Source organism: Magnolia sinica, chromosome 18, assembly GCF_029962835.1.
Source record: "Magnolia sinica isolate HGM2019 chromosome 18, MsV1, whole genome shotgun sequence".
NCBI lineage: Eukaryota > Viridiplantae > Streptophyta > Magnoliopsida > Magnoliales > Magnoliaceae > Magnolia > Magnolia sinica.
Window position 1 is genome coordinate 617,900 of NC_080590.1, and position 24,655 is coordinate 642,554.

General features: G+C 41.6%; 1 protein-coding gene across 1 annotated transcript; it reads left to right on the plus strand.

The window, feature by feature from the left end:
- Positions 1 to 19,686: 19,686 nt before the first annotated feature.
- LOC131233758 (pentatricopeptide repeat-containing protein At1g77360, mitochondrial-like) lies at positions 19,687 to 21,680 on the plus strand. Its single transcript, XM_058230547.1, has one exon. It carries the CDS (start codon positions 19,961 to 19,963, stop codon positions 21,467 to 21,469), a length of 1,509 nt encoding a protein of 502 aa, XP_058086530.1. The 5' UTR covers positions 19,687 to 19,960; the 3' UTR covers positions 21,470 to 21,680.
- Positions 21,681 to 24,655: the final 2,975 nt, after the last annotated feature.

Sequence of the window (24,655 nt, forward strand, 5' to 3'; positions counted from 1 at the left end):
TCACGGCTATTTCCATGCATTTCACGGTCAATTCCCTTCACTTCATAGTTATTTCCTTGCATTTTCATGAAAATGATAGTGAAGGGAATTGATCGCGAAATGCATGGAAATGACTGTGAAGTGAAGCGGAATCGCTGAAATTGATCATAAAATGCATGGAAATGACCGTGAAGTGAAGGGAATTAACCATGAAATGCATGGAAATGACCGTGAAGTGAAGCGGAATCACCGGAATTGACCATGAAATGCATGGAATTGACTGTTAAGTGAAGCGAATTGACCATGAAATGCACGAAATTGATCGTGAAGTGAAGGGATTGACCGTGAAATGCATAGAAATGACCATGAAGTAAAGGGAATTAACCGTGAAATGCATGGAAATGAATTTGAAGTGAAGGGATTTGACTATGAAAGGCATGAAATTGACCGTGAAGTAAAGGAAATTAACCATGAAATGCATGGAAATGACTATGAAGTAAAGGGAATTGACTGTGAAATGCATGGAAATGACCGTGAAGTAAAGGGGATTGACCGTGAAATGAATAGAAATGACAGTGAAGTAAAGGAGAATCACCAGAATTGATCGTGAAATGCATGGAATTGACCGTGAAGTGAAGGGAATTGACCATGAAATGCATGGAATTGACTGTGAAGTGAAGGGAATTGACCGTGAAATGCATGGAATTGACCATGAAGTGAAGGGGAATCGTCGGAATTGACCGTGAAATGCATGGAATTGACCATCAAGTGAAGCGAATTGACCGTGAAATGGATGGAATTGACCGTGAAGTGAAGGGAATTGACAGTGAAATGCATGGAAATGATCGTGAAGTGATGCAAAATCGCCAGAATTGACCGTGAAATGCATGACAAGTGAAGGGAATTGACCGTAAAATGCATGGAAATGACCGTGAAGGGAAGCGGAATCACCGGAATTGACCGTGGAATGCATGGAAATGATTGTGAAGTCAAGGGAATTGACCGTGAAATGCATGGAAATGACCATGAAGTGAAGGGAATTGGCCATGAAATGCATGGAATTGACCTTGAAGTGAAGGGAATTAACCGTAAAAATGCATGAAATTGACCGTGAAGTAAAGGGAATTGACTGTGAAATGCATGGAATTGACTGTGAAGTGAAGGGAATTGACCCTGAAATGCATGGAAATGACTGTGAAGTGATGGGAATTGACCGTGAAATGCATGGAAATGACCATGAAGTAAAACGGAATCGTCGGAATTGACCATGAAATGTATGGAAATGACCGTGAAGTGAAGGGAATTGACCGTGAAATGCATGGAATTGACCATGAAGTGAAGGGAATTGACCATGAAATGCATGGAATTGACCGTGAAGTGAAGGGAATTGACTGTGAAATGCATGGAATTGACCATGAAGTAAAGGGAATTGGCCGTGACATGCATGGAAATGACTGTGAAGTGAAGCGGAATCGTCGAAATTGACTATGAAATGCATGGAAATGACCGTGAAGTGAAGGGAATTGACCGTGAAATGCATAGAAATGACCGTGAAGTGAGGGGAATTGACATGAAATGCATGGAAATGACTGTGAAGTGAAGCAGAATCGACGGAATTAACTGTGAAATGCATGGAAATGACTGTGAAGTGAAGGGAATTGACCGTGAAATGCATGGAATTGACCGTGAAGTGAAGGGGAATCGCCGGAATTGACTATGAAATGCATGAAATTAACCATCAAGTGAAGCGAATTGACCATGAAATGCATGGAATTGACCGTGAAGTGAAGAGAATTGGCCATGAAATGTGTGGAATTGACCATGAAGTGAAGGGAATTGACTTTGAAATGCATGGAATTGACCATGAAGTGAAGGGAATTGATCGTGAAATGCATGGAATTCACCATGAAGTGAAGAGAATTGACCGTGAAATGAATTAAGTTGACGGCGAAGTGAATGAAATGAATGAAATTGACCGCGAATTGATTGAAATTGACCGCAAAGTGAATGAAATGGATTTTCGACCATCAACCTGATGGAATCTTGAAAAATAACTAGGTTGGTTCGCTAAAGTAGATTCTCCTACCCCAAAATCATAAGTGGCATGTTAAGTAACTAATTTTGGTTTAGAAGATATTCTTGTTAAATGAATAAAGAAAGAAATGAAAGAAAAGAGAGAAAAAAATTATATACTTATATATACATATTTATATAAATATGTATTAAAGAAAAATGTAGGTAGAATAAAGTTCTCCATGTAAAAAAAATAAAAATAAAAATAAAAAATAGTGAAAAAAGTGCATAGCACTATGGTTATGGCTACGGTTATAATCCGTAGCTATAAGCCCAACTCTGCCCCCAACCCCATCAGCATAGTCTTGCTGCGGATATGGCTATGGTTATAATTCGTGGCCATAGGATGCCCCAGCTTTTCCATAAAGCTAAAAGGCCAGGGCACTTTTTACCTTTGGCAAGTCGTCCGTACAGTTGGGGCTTATCCTGGTGAGGTAAAAAGAAGTGGGCTTCAAAATGTAAATGGGCCACCAATTGGTCGTACAGCAGAAAATTACTCTTTAGGGTGTGAACTCAAAATTGAAGCATATCCAAATCCAAAGTGGACCACACCATAGGAAATAATGGGGTTAAGTGACTCGTTGAAAATTTATATTTATATTTTCCCTTCAGCTAAGTCTGTGAGACCTTATGAACAGGTAGGATGGCAAATAAACTTCATGGTGGGCCTTAAGACGATTTCAACGGTGGACATCATTATTCCCACTGTTCCCTGTGGTGTGGTCTACTCGAGCATTGGATATGCTTCTATTTTAGGCTCAGGCTATAAAATGAGTAGGCAAAACGGATGGACGGTGTGGATAAAACACATCCATCACAGTGGGCCCCATGGAATCTGGTAACTGGGATATCGATGGTGCTGGGTCACTGCTGGGAGCGGATTCGGTGAGAACCCGGATCCACCAAGGTGGGTGGACCCGGCTGTGGAGCTCACAGTGACGTATGTGCCTTGAATACACACTGCCTAACCGTTTTGAAAGCTCATTTTAGGGCATGATCCCAAAATTGAAGCAGATCCAAATCTTATATGGACGGTTGCCCTAAGCAGTAATGATTGAATCCTCACCATTAAAAACTTCATGGGGCCACTGGAATGTTTATTTTCCATTCAACTCGTTGATAAGGTCACAAATATCTAAATGAAGAGACCACACAAATATCATCTTAATTCAAAACTTTTGTGGCTCACTGGAAGATTTTAATCGTCAGTTGCCACTGTTTCCTGTATTATGCCCTAAAACGAACTTTCAATCTAGATGGGTGGCCTTAATGGAGTCACATCACATACATCACAAGGGCACATGAAAGGAAAACATAAGTATAGTTTGATCCAAAACTTTTGTGCCTCTAAGAAGTTTTCAACTGTAGGTGCTCAATTACCATTATTTCATGTGGTGTGGTCCATTTGAGCTTTTGATCTGCTTTATTTTTGGGATCATTCCCTAAAATGAGCTAGTAAAACAGATGGATAAAGTGGATAAAATACATGCATCACAGTGGGCCCCATAGTGCCCAACGCACATACATCACGGTGGACCTCACAGCGCACAGCAGCACCTAGCTCACCACCCGATCCCCTTTCAATGTTCACGAGATCCACTCGGTCCTGAGAAGACCCCACATACAAAACAGTTCGGACTGAACGTACAACGTCTATTTTTTAGGGTCCACCCTGTTGTTTATATCCCATCCAACCATTCATGTGATGTGCCTTGTAAGGGTGACGATGAAATAATTACCAGAAACACTAGAATTATAAATCCCAGGTGGGCCATATACTAATAATTTAGAGGTTTTTGTATAATTTTAAACTAGGAGTGTTTAATGAGGCCGAATTTTGGGATCAAGGCTAGGGATAGCCTATTAATGGACGGGATGGATTTCATTCACATCCAATAATTTTGCCACAGTAAAAAGAGTTGACCCCACCTATCCTGGCAGCCGATTAGGTGCAGCCCTTACTTTTGGGCCCACCTTGATGTATGTAGTCTATATCCATGCTTATTCAGTTTTTTCGTATCATTTTAAGACATGAACCCCAAAAATGAAACAGACTCAAGTCTCAGGTGAACCATACTATAGAAAAAGGGTGTTGATTAAATACTCCACAGTTAAATTTTTTCTGAAGGCCACCATAATGTTTATTTGCCATCCAAATCTGTTGATAAGGTCACACACTTGGATCAAGAGAAAAAAAAAAAAAAAAACAAATATAAGTTTCATCCAAAACTTATGTGGCCATTAAAAAGTTTTTAATGGTCAATCACCAAATTTTTCTATGGCCTGATTCACCTAAGATTTGAATATATCTTAGTTTTGAGCTTATGCCTTAAAACGATAGGGAAGAATGGATGGAGGGGCTGTGGCTGCACTTAATCCGCTTCTAAGTACACAAGGGTACTTATTTTTTAAGCTTATATCCTAAAATGATATGGCAAAATGATGACCACACCCTATGGATAAAACCCATATATCATGGTGAGCCCCTGCCTTTGCCAACTTGGGACAGGCACCTTTGCTGAGTTGGGATAGGCAGGGTAGTACCCAATCCACATTGGTTCATGTCTCAAACTTGGCACAGGCTAGGGATTTGAGGGCCCACTGTGTGATGTAGGAGTTTTATCCATGCCATCCATTAAATTTCTACATCATTTTAGGGTGTAGGCTAAAAAAGGAGGCAGATCCAAGGCTCATGCTGACCACACAATGGGGCATAAAACTCTTACAATTAAAAACTTCTTATGGGCCGTAGAAGTTTTTAATACTAGGCTTATATTTGTGTTTCCCATATCTATGTGACGTTATGAACAGGGAGCACGACTTCAGTGAATCCTCAGATTCACTAAGGTGGGTGGGATCCATGACCGTGGGGCCATTATGATATGTGCCTTATATCCATTCTGTCCATTTGTTTTGAAAACCCATTTTAGGGCACGATCCCAAAAATAAAGTGGATCCAAATCTCAAGTGGACAATAATACAGAAAATAGTGGTAATCGATCATTCAAAACTTCTCGTGGGCTACAAAAGTTCACGATCAAGCTGATATTTGTGTGTTGTCTTTATCCAGGTAAAAAAATCACCACCTGTATTATGGTCCACCTAATATTTGGATCTACTTCATTTTTGGGAACATGCCGTATAATGAGCTTTCAAAATGGATGGACAGTGTGGATGTAAAGGCATATACATCATAGTGGACCCCACAGTTAGGGATCCATCGATCTTGGTGGATCCGGGGATCTACCCAAACCATGCCCATGAATAGGATGGATGGCAAATAAAATTCATGGTGGGCCATAGGAATATTTCAATGGTGGGTGTCATTATCACCGTTGCTTCCTTTGGTGTGGTCTATTTGAGCCTTGGATCAACTTTCATTTTTCTTTTTGCTTTAGACCCCAAAATGATATAGAAAAATGGATGGACAGTGTGGATAAACCCATGCACCACGATAGATCCCTCATAGCCCCATCCTATTGCAACTTAAGACTAGGCAGGGTAGTGACCAGCGATGTCAATGGGCTAGACTTGGACCTGAAAATCAGTATTTTGAATAGGGCAGGCCTGGCCCGAAACCGCTCAACATTTGGGCCAAGACATAGCTAGGCCCAGCCCATTAACATCCCTAGTAGTGCCCAACATACGCCAATTGGGTACTACCTTGCCTATCTCAAGCTTGGCACTAGCTAAGGATATGAAGAGCAACTGTGAGGCATGAGTTTTATCCACATTGTCCATCAATTTGTTTTCATATCATTTTAGTTTGTAACTCAAAAATGAGGTTGATCCAAGGATTAGGTGGACCACAATGTGGGGCTTAAACTCTTAAGGTTAAAACCTTCTTGAGGGCACATAAGTTTTAGATCTGGTTAATATTTGTGTTTTCCCTTTGTCCAAGTCCATGTGCCCTTATAAATATGGCAAATAAAAGTCACAATGAGACCCAAGAAGTTTTCAATGGTGGGTTTCATTATTACTATTGCTTTATGTGGTGTAGTCCATTTAAGCCTTGGATTTGCTTTATTTTTAGGCTTATGTCCTAAAATGATGTGTCAAAATAGATGGACGACATGCATAAAACTAAAGTTGTACACGAGACGAGCTTGGCATAGCTTAACTCGGCTCAGCCACTTGCTGACCCCAGCTCAAACTTAGCTCAGCTCAATCCTCAAGCTTGACTGGCTAGCTTGGCTTGTTTCAATCAGCTCGGGCTAGTTCGAGCCAAGATCGAGCCTGTGCGGCATTTTCTTAAACACATGGAGTGCATCTTAAATTTCTCACAGTATGTAAAATAACAGCAATAGTTTGCAGGTATTTCATCAAACACTCAGTAGGCAACATCAAAATCAAGATATAAGGGTATTTGTTTCATATTCATACCTTCATCGCCACCCCTCGACACTTCATTGAGTCATTTCATCAAACACTTGGTGAGCAACATCAATATCAAAATATTCGAGTCACCGAACTAGTTCGATCCAAGTTCGATTCGAGTTGGGGTTCAATCCAAGTCGATTTGAGCTCAGACAAGCTCAAACTCGACTTGAAATTTTTTTCGAGCTCCAAAAATCAGCTCAAACTCAATTTCGAACCAAGTCGAATCGAGTGAGTTAACCAAGCTAACTTGGTTCATGTATAGCTCTACATAAAACCCAACATCATTGTAGGGCCCTGTAACATCCTAAAAATTTGCTATTCTGGATTGTCGAAAAGTCCTTAAATTTTTTTTTAATTATTTTTTTAACTACCCCACATTGTCACTTATTGACCCTTTACGGTCGAGGTGAGCTTATACGTAGGTGATACCGATAAAGAACTACACAAATTCGATTAACCAACCGTATGAAGCATTATACTTATAACCATCGGGACTTATGATGGAGAGTATTGCTTGGTAGTTTGATCATGGATCTTCATGCTCAGGTATTACTATGTATATAAAAAAAAATTCAGTCAAAAATCTTCCTTATGGTGTGCCGAACTCGGGACTTGGTGTATGGAAGTCGAGTGCCGAATTCGGGGCATCACGGAAGCTGTCCGTCACCGGGTTTGGGGCGTGACAATTTCCATGCATTTCACGGTCAATTCCGGAGATTCCACTTCACTTTACGATCATTTTCATGCATTTCATGGTCAATTCCCTTCACTTCACGGTCAATTAGTTTCACTTGAAGGTCAATTCCATGCATTTCACGGTCAATTCCGGCGATTCCCCTTCACTTCACGGTCAATTCCCTTCACTTCACGGTCATTTCCATGCATTTCACAGTGGGCCGTGAAGTGACCGTGAAGTGAAGTGAAATCGCCGGAATTGACCGTGAAATGCATGGAAATGACTGTGAAGTGAAGGGAATTAACCATGAAAGACATGAAAATGACCATGAAGTGAAGCGGAATCGCCAGAATTGACAGTGAAATGCATGGAAATGACCATGAAGTGAAAGGAATTGATCGTGAAATTCATGGAAATGACTGTGAAGTGAAGGGAATTGACCGTGAAATGCATGGAATTGAAAGTGAAGTGAAGGGAATTGATCGTGAAATGCATGGAATTGACCATGAAGTGAAGCGGAATCGCCAGAATTGACCGTGAAATGCATGGAATTGACCATGAAGTGAAGGGAATTGACCGTGAAATGCATGGAAATGACCGTGAAGTGAAGGGAATTGACCAAGAAATGCATGGAATTGACCATGAAGTGAAGGGGAATCGTCGGAATTGACCGTGAAATGCATGGAATTGATCATCAAGTGAAGCGAATTGACCGTGAAATAGATGGAATTGACCGCGAAGTGAAGGGAATTGACAGTGAAATGCATGGAAATGAACGTGAAGTGATGCAAAATCACCGGAATTGACCGTGAAATGCATGACAAGTGAAGGGAATTGACCGTAAAATGCATGGAAATGACCGTGAAGGGAAGCGGAATCACCGAAATTGACCGTGGAATGCATGGAAATGACTATGAAGTCAAGGGAATTGACCGTGAAATGTAAGAAAATGACCATGAAGTGAAGGGAATTGATCGTGAAATGCATGGAATTGACCTTGAAGTGAAGGGAATTAACCGTAAAAATGCATGAAATTGACCGTGAAGTAAAGGGAATTGACCGTGAAATGCATGGAATTGACTGTGAAGTGAAGGGAATTGACTGTGAAATGCATGGAAATGACTGTGAAGTGAAGGGAATTAACCGTGAAATGCATGGAAATGACCATGAAGTAAAACAGAATCGTCGGAATTGACCATGAAATGTATGGAAATGACTGTGAAGTGAAGGGAATTGACCGTGAAATGCATGGAATTGACCATGAAGTGAAGGGAATTGACCGTGAAATGCATGGAATTGACCGTGAAGTGAAGGGAATTAACTGTGAAATGCATGGAATTGACCATGAAGTGAAGGGAATTGGCCGTGAAATGCATGGAAATGACCGTGAAGTGAAGCGGAATCGCCGAAATTGATCGTGAAACGCATGGAAATGACCGTGAAGTGAAGGGAATTGACCATGAAATGCATAGAAATGACCGTGAAGTAGGGGGAATTGACATGAAATGCATGGAAATGACTGTGAAGTGAAGCAAAATCGATGGAATTGACTGTGAAATGCATGGAAATGACCATGAAGTGAAGAGAATTGGCCATGAAATGCATGGAATTGACCGTGAAGTGAAGGGGAATCGCTGGAATTGACTGTGAAATGCATGAAATTAACCATCAAGTGAAGCGAATTGACCATGAAATGCATGGAATTGACCGTGAAGTGAAGAGAATTGACCGTGAAATGTATGGAATTGACCGTGAAGTGAAGGGAATTGACCATGAAATGCATGGAATTGACCATGAAGTGAAGGGAATTGATTGCGAAATGCATGGAATTCACCATGAAGTGAAGAGAATTGACCGTGAAATGAATTAAGTTGACCGCGAAGTGAATGAAATGAATGAAATTGACCGCGAATTGATTGAAATTGACCGCAAAGTGAATGAAATGGATTTTCGACCATCAACCTGATGGAATCTTGAAAAATAACTAGGTTGGTTCGCTAAAGTAGATTCTCCTACCCCAAAATCATAGGTGGTACGTTAAGTAACTAATTTTGGTTTAGAAGATATTCTTGTTAAAGGAATAAAGAAAGAAATGAAAGAAAAGAGAGAAAAAAATTATATACTTATATATACATATTTATATAAATATGTATTAGAGAAAAATGTAGGTAGAATAAAGTTCTCCATGTAAAAAATGAAATAAAAATAAAAAATAGAGAAATAAGTGCATAGCACGGTTATGGGTACGGTTATAATATGTAGATATAAGCCCAGCTCTGACCCAACCCAGTCGGCAGATTCTTGCTGCGGATATAGCTGCGGTTATAATTCCTAGCCATCGGATGCACCAGCTTTTCCTTAAAACTGAAAAACCAGGGGCACGTTTTACCTTTGGCAAGTCGTCCGTACAATTGGGGCTTATCCTGGTGAGGTAAAAAGAAGTGGGCTTCAAAATGTAAATGGGCCATTAATTGGTCGTACAGCAGAAAGTTACTCTTTAGGGTGTGAACTCAAAATTGAAGCATATCCAAATCCAAAGTGGACCACACCATAGGAAATAATGGGGTTAAGTGACTCGTTGAAAATTTATATTTATATTTTCCCTTCAGCTAAGTCTGTGAGACCTTATGAACAGGTAGGATGGCAAATAAACTTCATGGTGGGCCTTAAGACGATTTCAACGGTGGACATTATTATTCCCACTGTTCCCTATGGTGTGGTCTACTCGAGCATTGGATATGCTTCTATTTTAGGCTCAGGCTATAAAATGAGTAGGCAAAACGGATGGACGGTGTGGATAAAACACATCCATCACAGTGGGCCCCATGGAGTCTGGTAACTGGGATATCGATGGTGCTGGGTCACTGCTGGAGCGGATTCGGTGAGAACCCGGATCCACCAAGGTGGGTGGACCCGACTGTGGAGCTCACAGTGACGTATGTGCCTTGAATACACACTGCCTAACCGTTTTGAAAGCTCATTTTAGGGCATGATCCCAAAATTGAAGCAGATCCAAATCTTATATGGACGGTTGCCCTAAGCAGTAATGATTGAATCCTCACCATTAAAAACTTCATGGGACCACTGGAATGTTTATTTTCCATTCAACCGGTTGATAAGGTCACAAATATCTAAAAGAAGAGACCACACAAATATCATCTTAATTCAAAACTTTTGCGGCTCACTGGAAGATTTTAATCGTCAGTTGCCACTGTTTCCTGTATTATGCCCTAAAACGAGCTTTCAATCTAGATGGGTGGCCTGAATGGAGTCACATCACATACATCACAATGGCACATGAAAGGAAAACATAAGTATAGTTTGATCCAAAACTTTTGTGCCTCTAAGAAGTTTTCAACTGTAGGTGCTCAATTACCATTATTTAATGTGGTGTGGTCCATTTGAGCTTTTGATCTGCTTTATTTTTGGGATCATTCCCTAAAATGAGCTAGTAAAACAGATGGATAAAGTGGATAAAATACATGCATCACAGTGGGCCCCATAGTGCCCAACGCACATACATCACGGTGGACCTCACAGCGCACAGCAGCACCTAGCTCACCACCCGATCCCCTTTCAATGTTCACGAGATCCACTCGGTCCTGAGAAGACCCCACATACAAAACAGTTCGGACTGAACGTACAACGTCTATTTTTTAGGGTCCACCCTGTTGTTTATATCCCATCCAACCATTCATGTGATGTGCCTTGTAAGGGTGACGATGAAATAATTACCAGAAACACTAGAATTATAAATCTCAGGTGGGCCATATACTAATAATTTAGAGGTTTTTGTATAATTTTAAACTAGGAGTGTTTAATGAGGCCGAATTTTGGGATCAAGGCTAGGGATAGCCTATTAATGGACGGGATGGATTTCATTCACATCCAATAATTTTGCCACAGTAAAAAGAGTTGACCCCACCTATGCTGGCAGCCGATTAGGTGCAGCCCTTACTTTTGGGCCCACCTTGATGTATGTAGTCTATATCCATGCTTATTCAGTTTTTTCGTATCATTTAAAGACATGAACCCCAAAAATGAAACAGACTCAAGTCTCAGGTGAACCATACTCTAGAAAAAGGGTGTTGATTAAATACTCCACGGTTAAATTTTTTCTGAAGGCCACCATAATGTTTATTTGCCATCCAAATCTGTTGATAAGGTCACACACTTGGATCAAGAGAAAAAAAAAAAAAAAAAACAAATATAAGTTTCATCCAAAACTTACGTGGCCATTAAAAAGTTTTTAATGGTCAATCACCAAATTTTTCTATAGCCTGATTCACCTAAGATTTGAATATATCTTAGTTTTGAGCTTATGCCTTAAAACGATAGGGAAGAATGGATGGAGGGGCTGAGGCTGCACTTAATCCGCTTCTAAGTACACAAGGGTACTTATTTTTTAAGCTTATATCCTAAAATGATATGGCAAAATGATGACCACACCCTATGGATAAAACCCATATATCATGGTGAGCCCCTGCCTTTGCCAACTTGGGACAGGCACCTTTGCTGAGTTGGGATAGGCAGGATAGTACCCAATCCACATTGGTTCATGTCTCAAACTTGGCACAGGCTAGGGATTTGAGGGCCCACTGTGTGATGTAGGAGTTTTATCCATGCCATCCATTAAATTTCTACATCATTTTAGGGTGTAGGCTAAAAAAGGAGGCAGATCCAAGGCTCATGCTGACCACACAATGGGGCATAAAACTCTTACAATTAAAAACTTCTTATGGGCCGTAGAAGTTTTTAATACTAGGCTTATATTTGTGTTTCCCATATCTATGTGACGTTATGAACAGGGAGCACGACTTCAGTGAATCCTCAGATTCACTAAGGTGGGTGGGATCCATGACCGTGGGGCCCATTATGATATGTGCCTTATATCCATTCTGTCCATCTGTTTTGAAAACCCATTTTAGGGCACGATCCCAAAAATAAAGTGGATCCAAATCTCAAGTGGACCATAATACAGAACATAGTGGTAATCGATCATTCAAAACTTCTCGTGGGCTACAAAAGTTCACGATCAAGCTGATATTTGTGTGTTGTCTTTATCCAGGTAAAAAAATCACCACCTGTATTATGGTCCACCTAATATTTGGATCTACTTCATTTTTGGGAACATGCCGTATAATGAGCTTTCAAAATGGATGGACAGTGTGGATGTAAAGGCATATACATCATAGTGGACCCCACAGTTAGGGATCCATCGATCTTGGTGGATCCGGGGATCTACCCAAACCATGCCCATGAATAGGATGGATGGCAAATAAAATTCATGGTGGGCCATAGGAATATTTCAATGGTGGGTGTCATTATCACCGTTGCTTCCTTTGGTGTGGTCTATTTGAGCCTTGGATCAACTTTCATTATTCTTTTTGCTTTAGACCCCAAAATGATATAGAAAAATGGATGGACAGTGTGGATAAACCCATGCACCACGATAGATCCCTCATAGCCCCATCCTATTGCAACTTAAGACTAGGCAGGGTAGTGACCAGCGATGTCAATGGGCTAGGCTTGGACCTGAAAATCAGTATTTTGAATAGGGCCGGCCTGGCCCGAAACCGCTCAACATTTGGGCCAAGACATACCTAGGCCCAGCCCATTAACATCCCTAGTAGTGCCCAACATACGCCAATTGGGTACTACCTTGCCTATCTCAAGCTTGGCACTAGCTAAGGATATGAAGAGCAACTGTGAGGCATGAGTTTTATCCACATTGTCCATCAATTTGTTTTCATATCATTTTAGTTTGTAACTCAAAAATGAGGTTGATCCAAGGATTAGGTGGACCACAATGTGGGGCTTAAACTCTTAAGGTTAAAACCTTCTTGAGGGCACATAAGTTTTAGATCTGGTTAATATTTGTGTTTTCCCTTCGTCCAAGTCCATGTGCCCTTATAAATATGGCAAATAAAAGTCACAATGAGACCCAAGAAGTTTTCAATGGTGGGTTTCATTATTACTATTGCTTTATGTGGTGTAGTCCATTTAAGCCTTGGATTTGCTTTATTTTTAGGCTTATGTCCTAAAATGATGTGTCAAAATAGATGGACGACATGCATAAAACTAAACACGAGACGAGCTTGGCATAGCTTAACTCGGCTCAGCCACTTGCTGACCCCAGCTCAAACTTAGCTCAGCTCAATCCTCAAGCTTGACTGGCTAGCTTGGCTTGTTTCAATCAGCTCGGGCTAGTTCGAGCCAAGATCGAGCCTGTGCGGCATTTTCTTAAACACATGGAGTGCATCTTAAATTTCTCACAGTATGTAAAATAACAGCAATAGTTTGCAGGTATTTCATCAAACACTCAGTAGGCAACATCAAAATGAAGATATAAGGGTATTTGTTTCATATTCATACCTTCATCGCCACCCGTCGACACTTCATTGAGTCATTTCATCAAACACTTGGTGAGCAACATCAATATCAAAATATTCGAGTCACCGAACTAGTTCGATCCAAGTTCGATTCGAGTTGGGGTTCAATCCAAGTCGATTTGAGCTCAGACAAGCTCAAACTCGACTTGAAATTTTTTTCGAGCTCCAAAAATCAGCTCAAACTCAGTTTCGAACCAAGTTGAATCGAGTGAGTTAACCAAGCTAACTTGGTTCATGTATAGCTCTACATAAAACCCAACATCATTGTAGGGCCCTGTAACATCCTAAAAATTTGCTATTCTGGATTGTCGAAAAGTCCTTAAATTTTTTTTTTATTATTTTTTTAACTACCCCACATTGTCACTTATTGACCCTTTACGGTCGAGGTGAGCTTATACGTAGGTGATACCGATAAAGAACTGCACAAATTCGATTAACCAACCGTATGAAGCTAACTAATCCACCTGATCACTTAAACCTCAAGTGTAGCCTTGTGAATTGTTCATCTAGGACCCAAATCTAACCGACTTATCACTGACTAATTAGGACAACTGTAACTAAATTAAAGATCTACCCAAAGCCGAACCAGTTATGGGTTGGATCTTGATTAATAAACCAAATCAGCCCGGTCACTCATTTTACGTAAGAATTAACGATCTATAGTGATCATGATCGAATCACCATTTTCACTAATTTCGAATAGGCTACATTGTGAACTTAGTTAATCCAAACTCTAACAACTACTCCCAAGAAATCTCCCTACCCTATTCATTCGAAAAATGCCCCGATTATCCGAACAAGCTTCGGATCGCTCCTTAGTGGCCCACTAGTTCCGAAATTATAGAATAATGTTCGTCTCATTGGGCTTAATGTCCATCGCGGGTGGCGAATCAGGATAGTACATAGAACTACACAACTTGGGTCAGAAGCGAAGTGCTTAAAACACACAAATCCCCTATGCTGAAATGTAAAAACTTAAGTAAAATAGACATTCCACTCTTTCATGAAGTTATAACTTTCTGACCGTTAGATCGCAACCAAACTCGAGGCATGAGTTAAGGATATTTTTCTGCTCATATCCATATAACCAAGGCCCTAATCTAACATCGATGACCGTTGATTGCAAATCGGGCCACTGCGATCAATTAACTCATCCATTTGCTACCAAACTTGGAACAACCCTTCACTGACCATGGGGCACCTGCCCCATGACATAGATGGGTCAAGGGGCCACTAGGATGACCTCAGGGACCAAAAATCAACCCTCTAGGGGAGTGCTTGTTAAAATAAGAGTTCATAAGGCAATTCAGACAAATCAGGCTATAAAAGTCTCAAAAATCTCTCTCCCACTCTCCCATACGAATTTTCCTGCAAAGTGGGGAGAGAGAGGAGAGAGTATAGAGGGACTAGAGAGGGAGGGAGCTCCAAGAAGCTAGATTTTAAGGAATTCACCCTCCTACCTCAACTCTCATCGGAGCCTACGATACCGTCGTCATAGGAGCGGCCCACCAACTATAGAAACTTAATTAGTCTAGCCCCTTCCAAATTTCAGGTGCTCTAAACCACTTGCATGTGATCTAACATGTAAACTCTATCGTCGCAGGGCTACAGCATACCAACCTGTGGGACCGGCACCTTGGAAGCGGCTCTGCAAGCCGTTGAACCATACCTAGGTGTGGACTATTAACATTAGGTAGCCATTTATCAAACCTAGGCTAGAATTAATAATTTTCTATGAAAATCTTGTTGTGCATGTTGTTTTCCAAAGAAATTAATAGTAGACATTCACTTAAAATTTGATTAAACTCTATTAGAGGGGAAGTACTTTAGTTCTTAACCATATAATGTTTACCCTGTTTGAATTTCTTTATACTATGAGAAATTGAATTTGACTCATCCCCAAACCTAGGGTCATTTGGGAAAAATGTATTGTATGCTTTCCATGTATATGAATTGAGGAAATTTATAGCATAATTACATACATGTATGTATAAATTTATGCAATTGGGAATATGATATGGTCCTCTTACAATATTAAGTAAATTGATATTCTTACATGCTTGCTTAGAACTCTCTTACAATTTGATCATTAGTAATATCTAATGTATGATTCTGATACTTATACATGCTTGAATTCCCCATAAATAGAAGTAGATCGTATTATATTTTTGTTATATCTAGGAATACAATCCTCCTTGTTTGGTTGGCCAGCAAACACCGAAGCTTATAGCGGTAGCCCCATCGGTAGGGTTGTCCAACGGCCAATTTGACCCATTTAGTTCGTGTACGGATAACAGGCAGTAGTTGGACTACATGGGACGCTCGCCCCCAATACTGTGTCTTCCGCAACTCGCCTGGACGGGGCAAATTGGCTCACTAGCTGACCAATCATGTGTGTTAACCATGTATAGCCGTGCCTGCCTGAATCTGAAGTACCTCATACATTTGAGAAGCCTACTGATAATCGTTAGTGATTCGATCCCACTAAGACTCATGAGCCGGATATGGTGGAACGAGACACCGTGTCCGAGCTGTCAGCCTACGCTGGGTGACGAGCCTCCCCGTAATGACCAGTGAGCAATCAAGCCTCATGAGTCAGGCATAGTAGAATGAGACACTTTGTCCAAGCTGTCGGCCTACGCTAGGGTGACGAACCTCCTCATAGTGACCAGCGAGCATAGGAGGTGACAGGTCCTTGTTCGAACGACCCTCGTCAAATTACCCGGCCGATGGTTCCGTGCCAAAGTGTCATTTGAATGACCCGGGCATGAATGGAATTGGGTGACAAGCCCTTCCCTATGGTGATTTGGTTATGTGACAAGCCCGCACCTTAAAACTGAGTGGTCATACTCGATGTTTGGGTGATGACCCAACTGAGTTGATTTTCAAACTTTTAGGTATTATGCCTTACCTTTGGAATTATAAATTTATGAGATAAATGGATGATATCTAAATTTGGATCATGGATCGCAGGCTCAAAGCCGCTATGGCCTCCTTGGATTAAGTGATATGGATAAGGTCATTGATTAAATTAAGGTATTTCAGCTTCTCTAATCTTGTTGGATGAATGAACTTAATTAAATACTCGGCAAACATAAATATTCATAGCATTGCATTAATTAGGATGACGACTCGACAGTCGAGGTCGTATCGAGGAAGTGTTGGGTATTGCGAACGTAAGATAATGTTGCTCGAGGGAGTGTTGAATGGTAAGAGCATGCATCATATCATAATAACATGCATATACATTAATAAGATTAGCTATGAATTGTGTGTGTTGATGCTTTTCATTAATTGCGTCTATGAAATTGATAACACGTGTAACTTATTGCTAATGAACCCACTAAGTTGATCACTCACTCTCACTCTGGGACGGTGTTTTAAATCACCAACCAGACACTTTATAGATATAGGTACTATAGAGTCTGATGCGTCGGAGGAGAAGCTCTCATATTTTTAGCTCCTGGGCGGGCCATTATAGGTTGCCTTAGGGCCAGCAATGAGACTTTAGGGTTGAAACAATTTATATTTTAAAATCGTATGTATTTTGCTGGAATACAGTCCTATACATTGGATATATACTTTCTTATTAGTTGTATTTTGAGTTCAAGTTACAATCATTTCAGTGTATGTTGCATGATCCATTTTAATTCCTCAAATGCTCAAATGTCAAGTGAAACGAATTATAAAATCTCGCTTCCGCAAAACATAAGTGGCACTGGGGATGTCAGGAGTCGAGTATCTACTCGGCCCCCAAAATCTAGGGCATTATAACCCCCTTAGAGCCTTAACTTTTGCTAGGCTAAGGGTTGGCGAGGCAGTACCTACCCAGTTGGTGGGCACTATCCGCATGTACTAAGCCCAGCACATGCAGGAGCTATAAGGGGCCATCATGATATATGAGTTTTATCCACACCATCTATCAAAATTTCCACATGATTTTAAGGTGTAATCCCCCAAAAGAAGAAAATTCAAGGCTTAAATGGACCACACGATGGGGAGTAAACTCTTACCATCAAAAACTTCTTTGGGGCAACAAAAGGTTTGGTTTGGACACTACTCTTACTGGTCTCGAGCGTGGAAAATGCTGGTGCTTCAAGGGGCATGAGGTGATTTATAGATTTATAGACAATTTCCCGTCCATTTTACTATATTATTTTAGGGTATAGGCCTAAAAATGACGTAAACCTAAGGCTCACGTGGACCACAACTCAAGAAGACACTCATGGTTGAAACCTTTTTAGGGCTACCTGTGATCTTTATTTGGCATTCAACCAGTTCATAGGGTCACAAATATTAGCTTGATTCAACGCTTCTTCTGTTGCTCCTGTGAAATTCTTAATGGTACACATTTCATCCCTCCTATCTGGTCCAGTTCAACCTTGCATCTGCCTTATTTGGGGCTTATAACTAAAATGAGGGCACAGATTCCCGAAATCGGATTGCGTACCGAGTTACCTAGGACGCTCTTATCATACCAAGTAAACTTTGTTGGGCCCACCGTGAATGTATTTGGTCTATCCATGCCATCCATATATTTTTCCATCTCATTTTAGGGGTTGAGACAAAAATTTAAGCATACCCAAAGATCAAGTGGACCATACCACAGGAAACAGTTGGAAAAATGATTTCCACCGTTAAAACCTTTATAGGGCCTACAGTGATGTTTATTTCTCATCCAACCTGTTCATAAGATCACAAAAACATGGATGAAGGGGAATCACAAATAAAAGGTTGATCCAAAACTTCTGTGGCCCCCAAGAAATTTTCAATGGTAGATGTTCAATTCACACTGTTTCCTGTGGTGTGGTCCAATTGAGGTTTGGATATACCTAATTTTTTTGGTTCAAGCCCTAACATTATCAGGTAAAATGGATGGACGGAGTGTATAAAATACATAAATCAAGGTGGACCCCACAGAATTTACTCAGCACGCAATCTGCTTCCCAGATACCCTGAGAGAGGCTTTCCTGTGAAGTTCCTGCATTGGGATGCTATGTAGGGGCAACATGATGTTTGTGAAAAATCTACCCCTATCATCCATTTTAAGAGCTCATTTGAGAGCATGCAACAAAAAATGAGGTGGATCCAAAACTTAAGTTGACCACATAGGAGGAAATAGTGGGGATTCAATGACCACTGTTGAAACATTTTATATGGCTACAAAAGTTTTAATTAGGCTAAATGTATATTTTTACTGCGCTTCATCCCAATGGAAATAACCTCATAAATGGCTTCGATGGCATACAAACAACAAGGTGGAAGGTCTCTTTCTCTAAATTTTTCTCTCACGCGGCCTACTTAAGTTTTGGATCTGCCCAGCATCTCATCACAGCATCTTTCCGCTGAAGGAAATCCGCATCCCTAGAATGAAAAGGAAATGAACACATGGCCGTTGATCACCAGCCTATTCCGCGGTATCAGTGTTTTCCCTTCATCTGGCCGCAAATAAAAATTACCGTGGCCTCGGGAAGGTTTTAGGAATCATTGTCACCGTTGCTTCCCGTGGTCTGCTAAGCTTGCATCTGCTATATTATTTAGCTAATACATTAATATGGAAGCCGATTGGCTGGTGTATTGCCGTCAGCAATTTCTGCGAGTCTTATCATGAGTTATGTGTTATATCCCAACCGTCTAAACATATGGTGAACTTGTCTTAAGGTTTGAGCCTAAAAAAATATAGATTTAAAAATCAAGTGGACCACACTGTGGAAATCAGCGGGGGATTGAACATCTACTATTAAAATCCTTTTAGGGTCATGGAAGTTTTGAAACAATATAAAATTTGTTTTTCCTCATCATTTAAATATTTTTTTACGTTATTAATAAATTGGATTGAAAATAAGCGTTATATTAGGCATTATAAATTTTTTAACCTTGCTGCTATTTTTGGTGTGGTACATTTGAGATTCGGATATTATTCATTATTTTTCTAATGATGTAAAATGATCATGAAAAATGTATGAACGGTGTGGATATAATAAATACATCACTGTGGAGCCCATTAAACTTTGATTTCCTTTGAACCGTTCGTACAACTCGGAGCTCGAGGAGCGTCGGGGTTCGTCTTCCCACGACACGTATCTAAACCATCTATATAGCTACATAGCTGATGTGTGGTACACCAGCCAATCCGCTGCCACACCGTCCATTCATGGCAAAATGAATGGACGGTGTGGATAAAAACCATACACCACTGGGATCCATCAGAGCCCCGGCCTCTGCGTGTGCCAACCTCGGGACAGGTGGGGTAGTACCCATTCGTCGTCCCAAACCAAACCATCGTGCAGGTATGCCAGCCGACTAAAAAAGAGGGGAAGAGAGAGAAGAAGAAGAAGAAGAAGAAAGAGTATCTTCAGCCCATTTACCTTGCTTTTCTAGGGTGTTTCGCGTTCTTCCTTCCCGTCCGTCAATTGCAGGTAGCAGCAAAGGACGGTAAACGAAAAACCCTAGATAGGAAATGATATCCCTTCCATCGGCAAACGGGACAGCCTTCCCCATGGACCCCAACCTAAGAAACCCTCTCCTTCCCACTCCCAAAATCCCAAATCCACCACCTTCCTCATCCCAAACCCTCCCTCCCCTCGCCAATTCCCAGCCCTTCCCTTCCTACCTCGACGTAGCTCCCACCCTCCCCCCAGCAGTCCTCTCCCTCTGCGAGATCCTTTCCAAAGTCCCTGCCCTGGAAGTCGAATCCGCCCTCACCCGAAGCGGAATCCCTCCCTCTCCCCAGTACGTCGAGCAGGTCCTCAAGCTCTCTTATGCATCTCCTGCCTCCGCTGTTAAATTCTTCCGATGGGCCGGCCTCAATTCCAAACACACCCCCCATTCTTGGAACCTCATGGTCGACCTCCTCGGCAAGAACCGCCTATTCGAGGCCACGTGGGATGCCATACGCTCCATGAAGCAGGAGGGCGTCCTTTCCATGGCCACCTTCGCCTCTGTCTTCGGCAGCTACTGCGCTGCTGGCAAGTTCAAGGAAGCCATCATGTCCTTTGATGTCATGGACCGCTACGACGTCCCTCAGGACGTCGTCGCCGTCAATTCCCTTCTCAGTGCCATCTGCCGTGAGGACAATCAGACTTCCAAGGCTCTTGAGTTCTTTGAGAGGATCAAGGCCAAGATCCCCCCCGACGCTGACACCTTCGCTATCCTGCTCGAAGGGTGGGAGAAGGAAGGGAATGTCACCATGGCGAAGAAGACGTTTGGGGAGATGGTCATACGTGTCGGCTGGAATACGGATAACATGTCTGCGCACGACGCTTTCCTGACAACCCTCGTCCGGGGGTCACAGGCTGAGGAGGCCGTCAAGTTCCTCCACGTCATGAAGGGAAAGAACTGCCTCCCAGGTATGAAATTCTTTAGCAATGCCCTTGACATTCTCATTAAGCTCAATAATGCCACCCACGCCTTGTCCGTGTGGGAAGTCATGGTTGGTAGCGGCTTAGTTCCAAATCTCATCATGTACAATGCTGTGATTGGTTTGCTGTGCAACAACAACGACATCAATAATGCCTTCCGCTTCCTCGACGAGATGCCCTTCAACGGTGCGTTCCCAAACTCTTTGACTTATAACATGGTTTTCCAATGCCTCATTAGAAACAGGAAGGTCCATGAGGCTGCAAGCTTCTTCTCTGAGATGAAGAAGAATGAGTGGCTTCCGACGCACTCAAACTGCACTGCAGCCATCAAGATGTTCTTTGATGGGTATGACCCAGAAATGGCAGTCGAGGTGTGGAACTACATGATCGAGAACCGGATATCCCCAATGGAGGAGAGTGCAAACACGTTGCTCATCGGGCTTCGGGATCTGGATAGGATGTCTGAGGTGCGCAGATTTGCAGAGGAGATGCTCGATAGAGGGATTGAACTGTATTCCGACACAATGGGGAAGTTGAAAAATGCTTTCAACAAGGCGAGGATGCTGGATGCTTATGACCGCATCGAGAGGAGGTGGAAGGGCCGTTAAAACTAAATATGCGACTGAAACTAATATGTTTTGGAATATTGGATACACTCATTTTTTCTTTCTTCTCCTTCTGGTTCTTCTTTTATATGATGTTTTCTGATTGTACAGATGAGATGCAGACAGAAGGTGGGACAAAAGGTGTTCAGTTACAGGCAGGGCATTGCAAATTTTCCCATTTTTTATTGCAAGTTCGTCATTCTCCATTTGCATACCCTTGTTCTCTCATGGAAATTGTCCTCTATTGATGAAGCTTTCATGTGTTTATCTTTGTCTAGTGTCTCTCTCTCTCTCTCTCTCTCTCTCTCTCTCTCTCTCTCTCCAGTTTCAGTTCCCTTCCGCATCGATGCACCCTTCACATTATATTTTCACTTTCCTGGTTGCTTTCTGTGAGTAAGCCTTCATAGGGGGAGATGTTGATGCAGATTATCCTAAAAATGCAGGATTACTTTTGCTTAATGTAACCTTCAATGTGCAAAGTACATTTCCTTATCAGTCCTGTCCTGTTGGTTACTTGAATTGGTTGTGAGAGATAGCATGATCTGGAAAAATTTTCATAATTTTTTCGGTGGATTTTGTATGAAGATTGTTCATTTTTCCCTTTCCGGTTCATTTTCACTTTTTTTTTTTTTTTTTTTTTGTTTTGTTTTGTTTTGTTTTTACTATAAACCAAAATGTTCTTTAATGTTTTTTATGTGCAGGATGTGAGGAAAGAATCAGTAAACTAACATTTATGAGTGTTCACCGCACTTAATTCTTCTTGCAGATCCCATCTTTATCAGAGTCACTATACTCTACAAGCTTTCTATTGATTGTTTAGCAATGGGGCTTCATATTGCTTCTTGATCGAGAGCCTAGCGACACTATTAATGAATTCATTGTGTCAAACCCATCTCACATACTTCATCTTTCCATTGTGAGTACCTCTTGCATAGTATTGTCTATTTGTTTAAACTTCTGTATCTCCAATGCTGTCCAAGTTGGTGATGCAGGACAATTAACCACTTGCTCTAAAAGCTTGAACTGTTAGAGTATAGCGAATTAATCCATTTATCTCATAGCCCAGGCCCCACATCTCATGGGTTAGGACCTCGGTCGAACCTCCCTCGTGGGTCCCAAATCACATGGGTACCGCCTCACACGAGCCGCCCACCCCGAGTGTGTCCCCGCATCTCACAGGCTACCCCACTCGAGCTCGGTGTGAAATGCGTATTAATCACCCCCGGTGAGGAGTCTCGAACACGAGACCTCCTCCGTGGGCCCCACCCACCCCGAGTGTGCCCCTGCATCCCATAGGCGACCCCACTTGAGCCTGGTGTGAAAACGCCCCTGCATTAATCACCTTCGGTGAGGAGTCTCGAACACAAGACCTCCCGCTTTGATACCAATTTGATGCAGGACAATTAACCACTTGCTCTAAAAGCTCGAACTGTTAGAGTATGATGAATTAATCCTTTTATCTCATAGCCCAGGCCTCACATCTCATGGGTTAGGACCTCGGCCGAACTTCTCTCGTGGGCCCCCAAATCACATGGGTACCGCCCCACCCGGGATGCCCACCCCGAGTGTTCTCGCATCTCACAGGCTACCCCACTCGAGCCCGGTGTGAAATGCACATTAATCACCTCCGGTAAGGAGTCTCGAACACGAGACCTCCCCCATGGGCCCTGCCCACCCGAGTGTGCCTTTGCATCTCACAGGCGACCCCACTCGAGCCTAGTGCGAAAATGCCCCTGCTTTAGTTGGACTGCTTCGCAGTCCCAGCTCTGGCTCTAGAGAGGGACAACTGTCTCAAATGGTGTGGGTCTTTCTTCCCTCCCTCAACCCAATTGATTAGTGAAGTGCATGATGTTACACTGGAGCAAGGGTGGTTCTATGATTTCCTTTGCTCAGGATTTTGATCACTTTTGTCATCGGATCTCTTCTAAATTATTATAGAAGGTGACTTTGAAGGCTTATTGAGCTATCTTCCTTATGAGTCCAATGTCCAAGGTTACATGGTTTTGCCTATGGGTAAGTGAGTTGTGGCCAAATTATGGGCATTAGGGTTGTGATGAGAATTAGCCTTGTTTAAGTCATTAACTAGGATGATCTATTATTGAATAGATCACGATCAGTATGTATAGCCTTGTTTAAGTCATTAACTAGGATGATTTGTTATTCAAAGGATCACAATAAGATTGTATGGATAGTTAAAATTGTTGAGGTTTAGGTTCTGATTATAAATAAGTTGTTTTGGAGTTTGTAATAAGAATTTTCATGATTTCCTTTCATATTTTAATGGCTGGGGTTCGAAGTTTGGCTTTGAGCTTGCTCACTTCGTCCCTCTTCTTTGAAATGTGTAAGACTTCTGTCTTCTTACATGAGTGTATTGCTCCTTCAATCATATCCTGATAATGCACACATACTCTATTTCTCATAATCACATATGATCTCAGAACTTCTTCATAAAAGGACCTAGGATGAGTATGTAGCCACGATGTTTTATAATGTTTCGCATTGTCGACGAAATGTTGATAATATCACTGATAATATCGATGTCGCTAGACTAGCGACACCGAAACCCCCATTTTTCGTTTCTCTATGGATTATCGGCGAAATATCGGTGATATCGTCGATAATTTTGGATTTTTTGCGACAAAATAGGTAAAAAGCGAAAAAAATCGAAAAAAAAAACCTTTGATTTCGATAATACCTGGTTGATGGTTGATCGGAACTCGGAAGAAAAGAATTTCGTGGGCAGCAATCGATAGATCTCGTCTTCGACAGAGTTAAAGAAATCTAAAAATTTCCCTTTTCTTTGTTCGATTGGAAGATTGATGTCACAGATACATGATTTCGGCAAAAAATTAGGGATTTTGGGAGGTTGAGATAGGATTTTGAAACCCTTAGTCGAAAATCCCCCCTCTTCGCCAAAAACCCCTCTTCGCAGATGAAATCCACTCTTTTTTTTTTTTTCTTTTATGCTTCAGAACTTCTGAAGCAGACCGGGCGCATGGTGCGCTTCAGCATACTGAGTAAACTCTCTGGGCCCACCGTGAATGTATGTGATTTATCCACGCCGTCCATTCATTGTTCTAATTCATTTTAGGGTTAAATCCCAAAATTAAAGCATATCCATAGCTCCAGTGGACCACACCACAAGAAACAATGAGAATAATGTTTTCACCGTTGAAACCTTCTTAGGCC

Coding starts and splice junctions, on each gene's coding strand:
- LOC131233758 (XM_058230547.1), top strand. CDS start 19,961: ATGATATCCCTTCCATCGGCAAACGGGACAGCCTTCCCCATGGACCCC.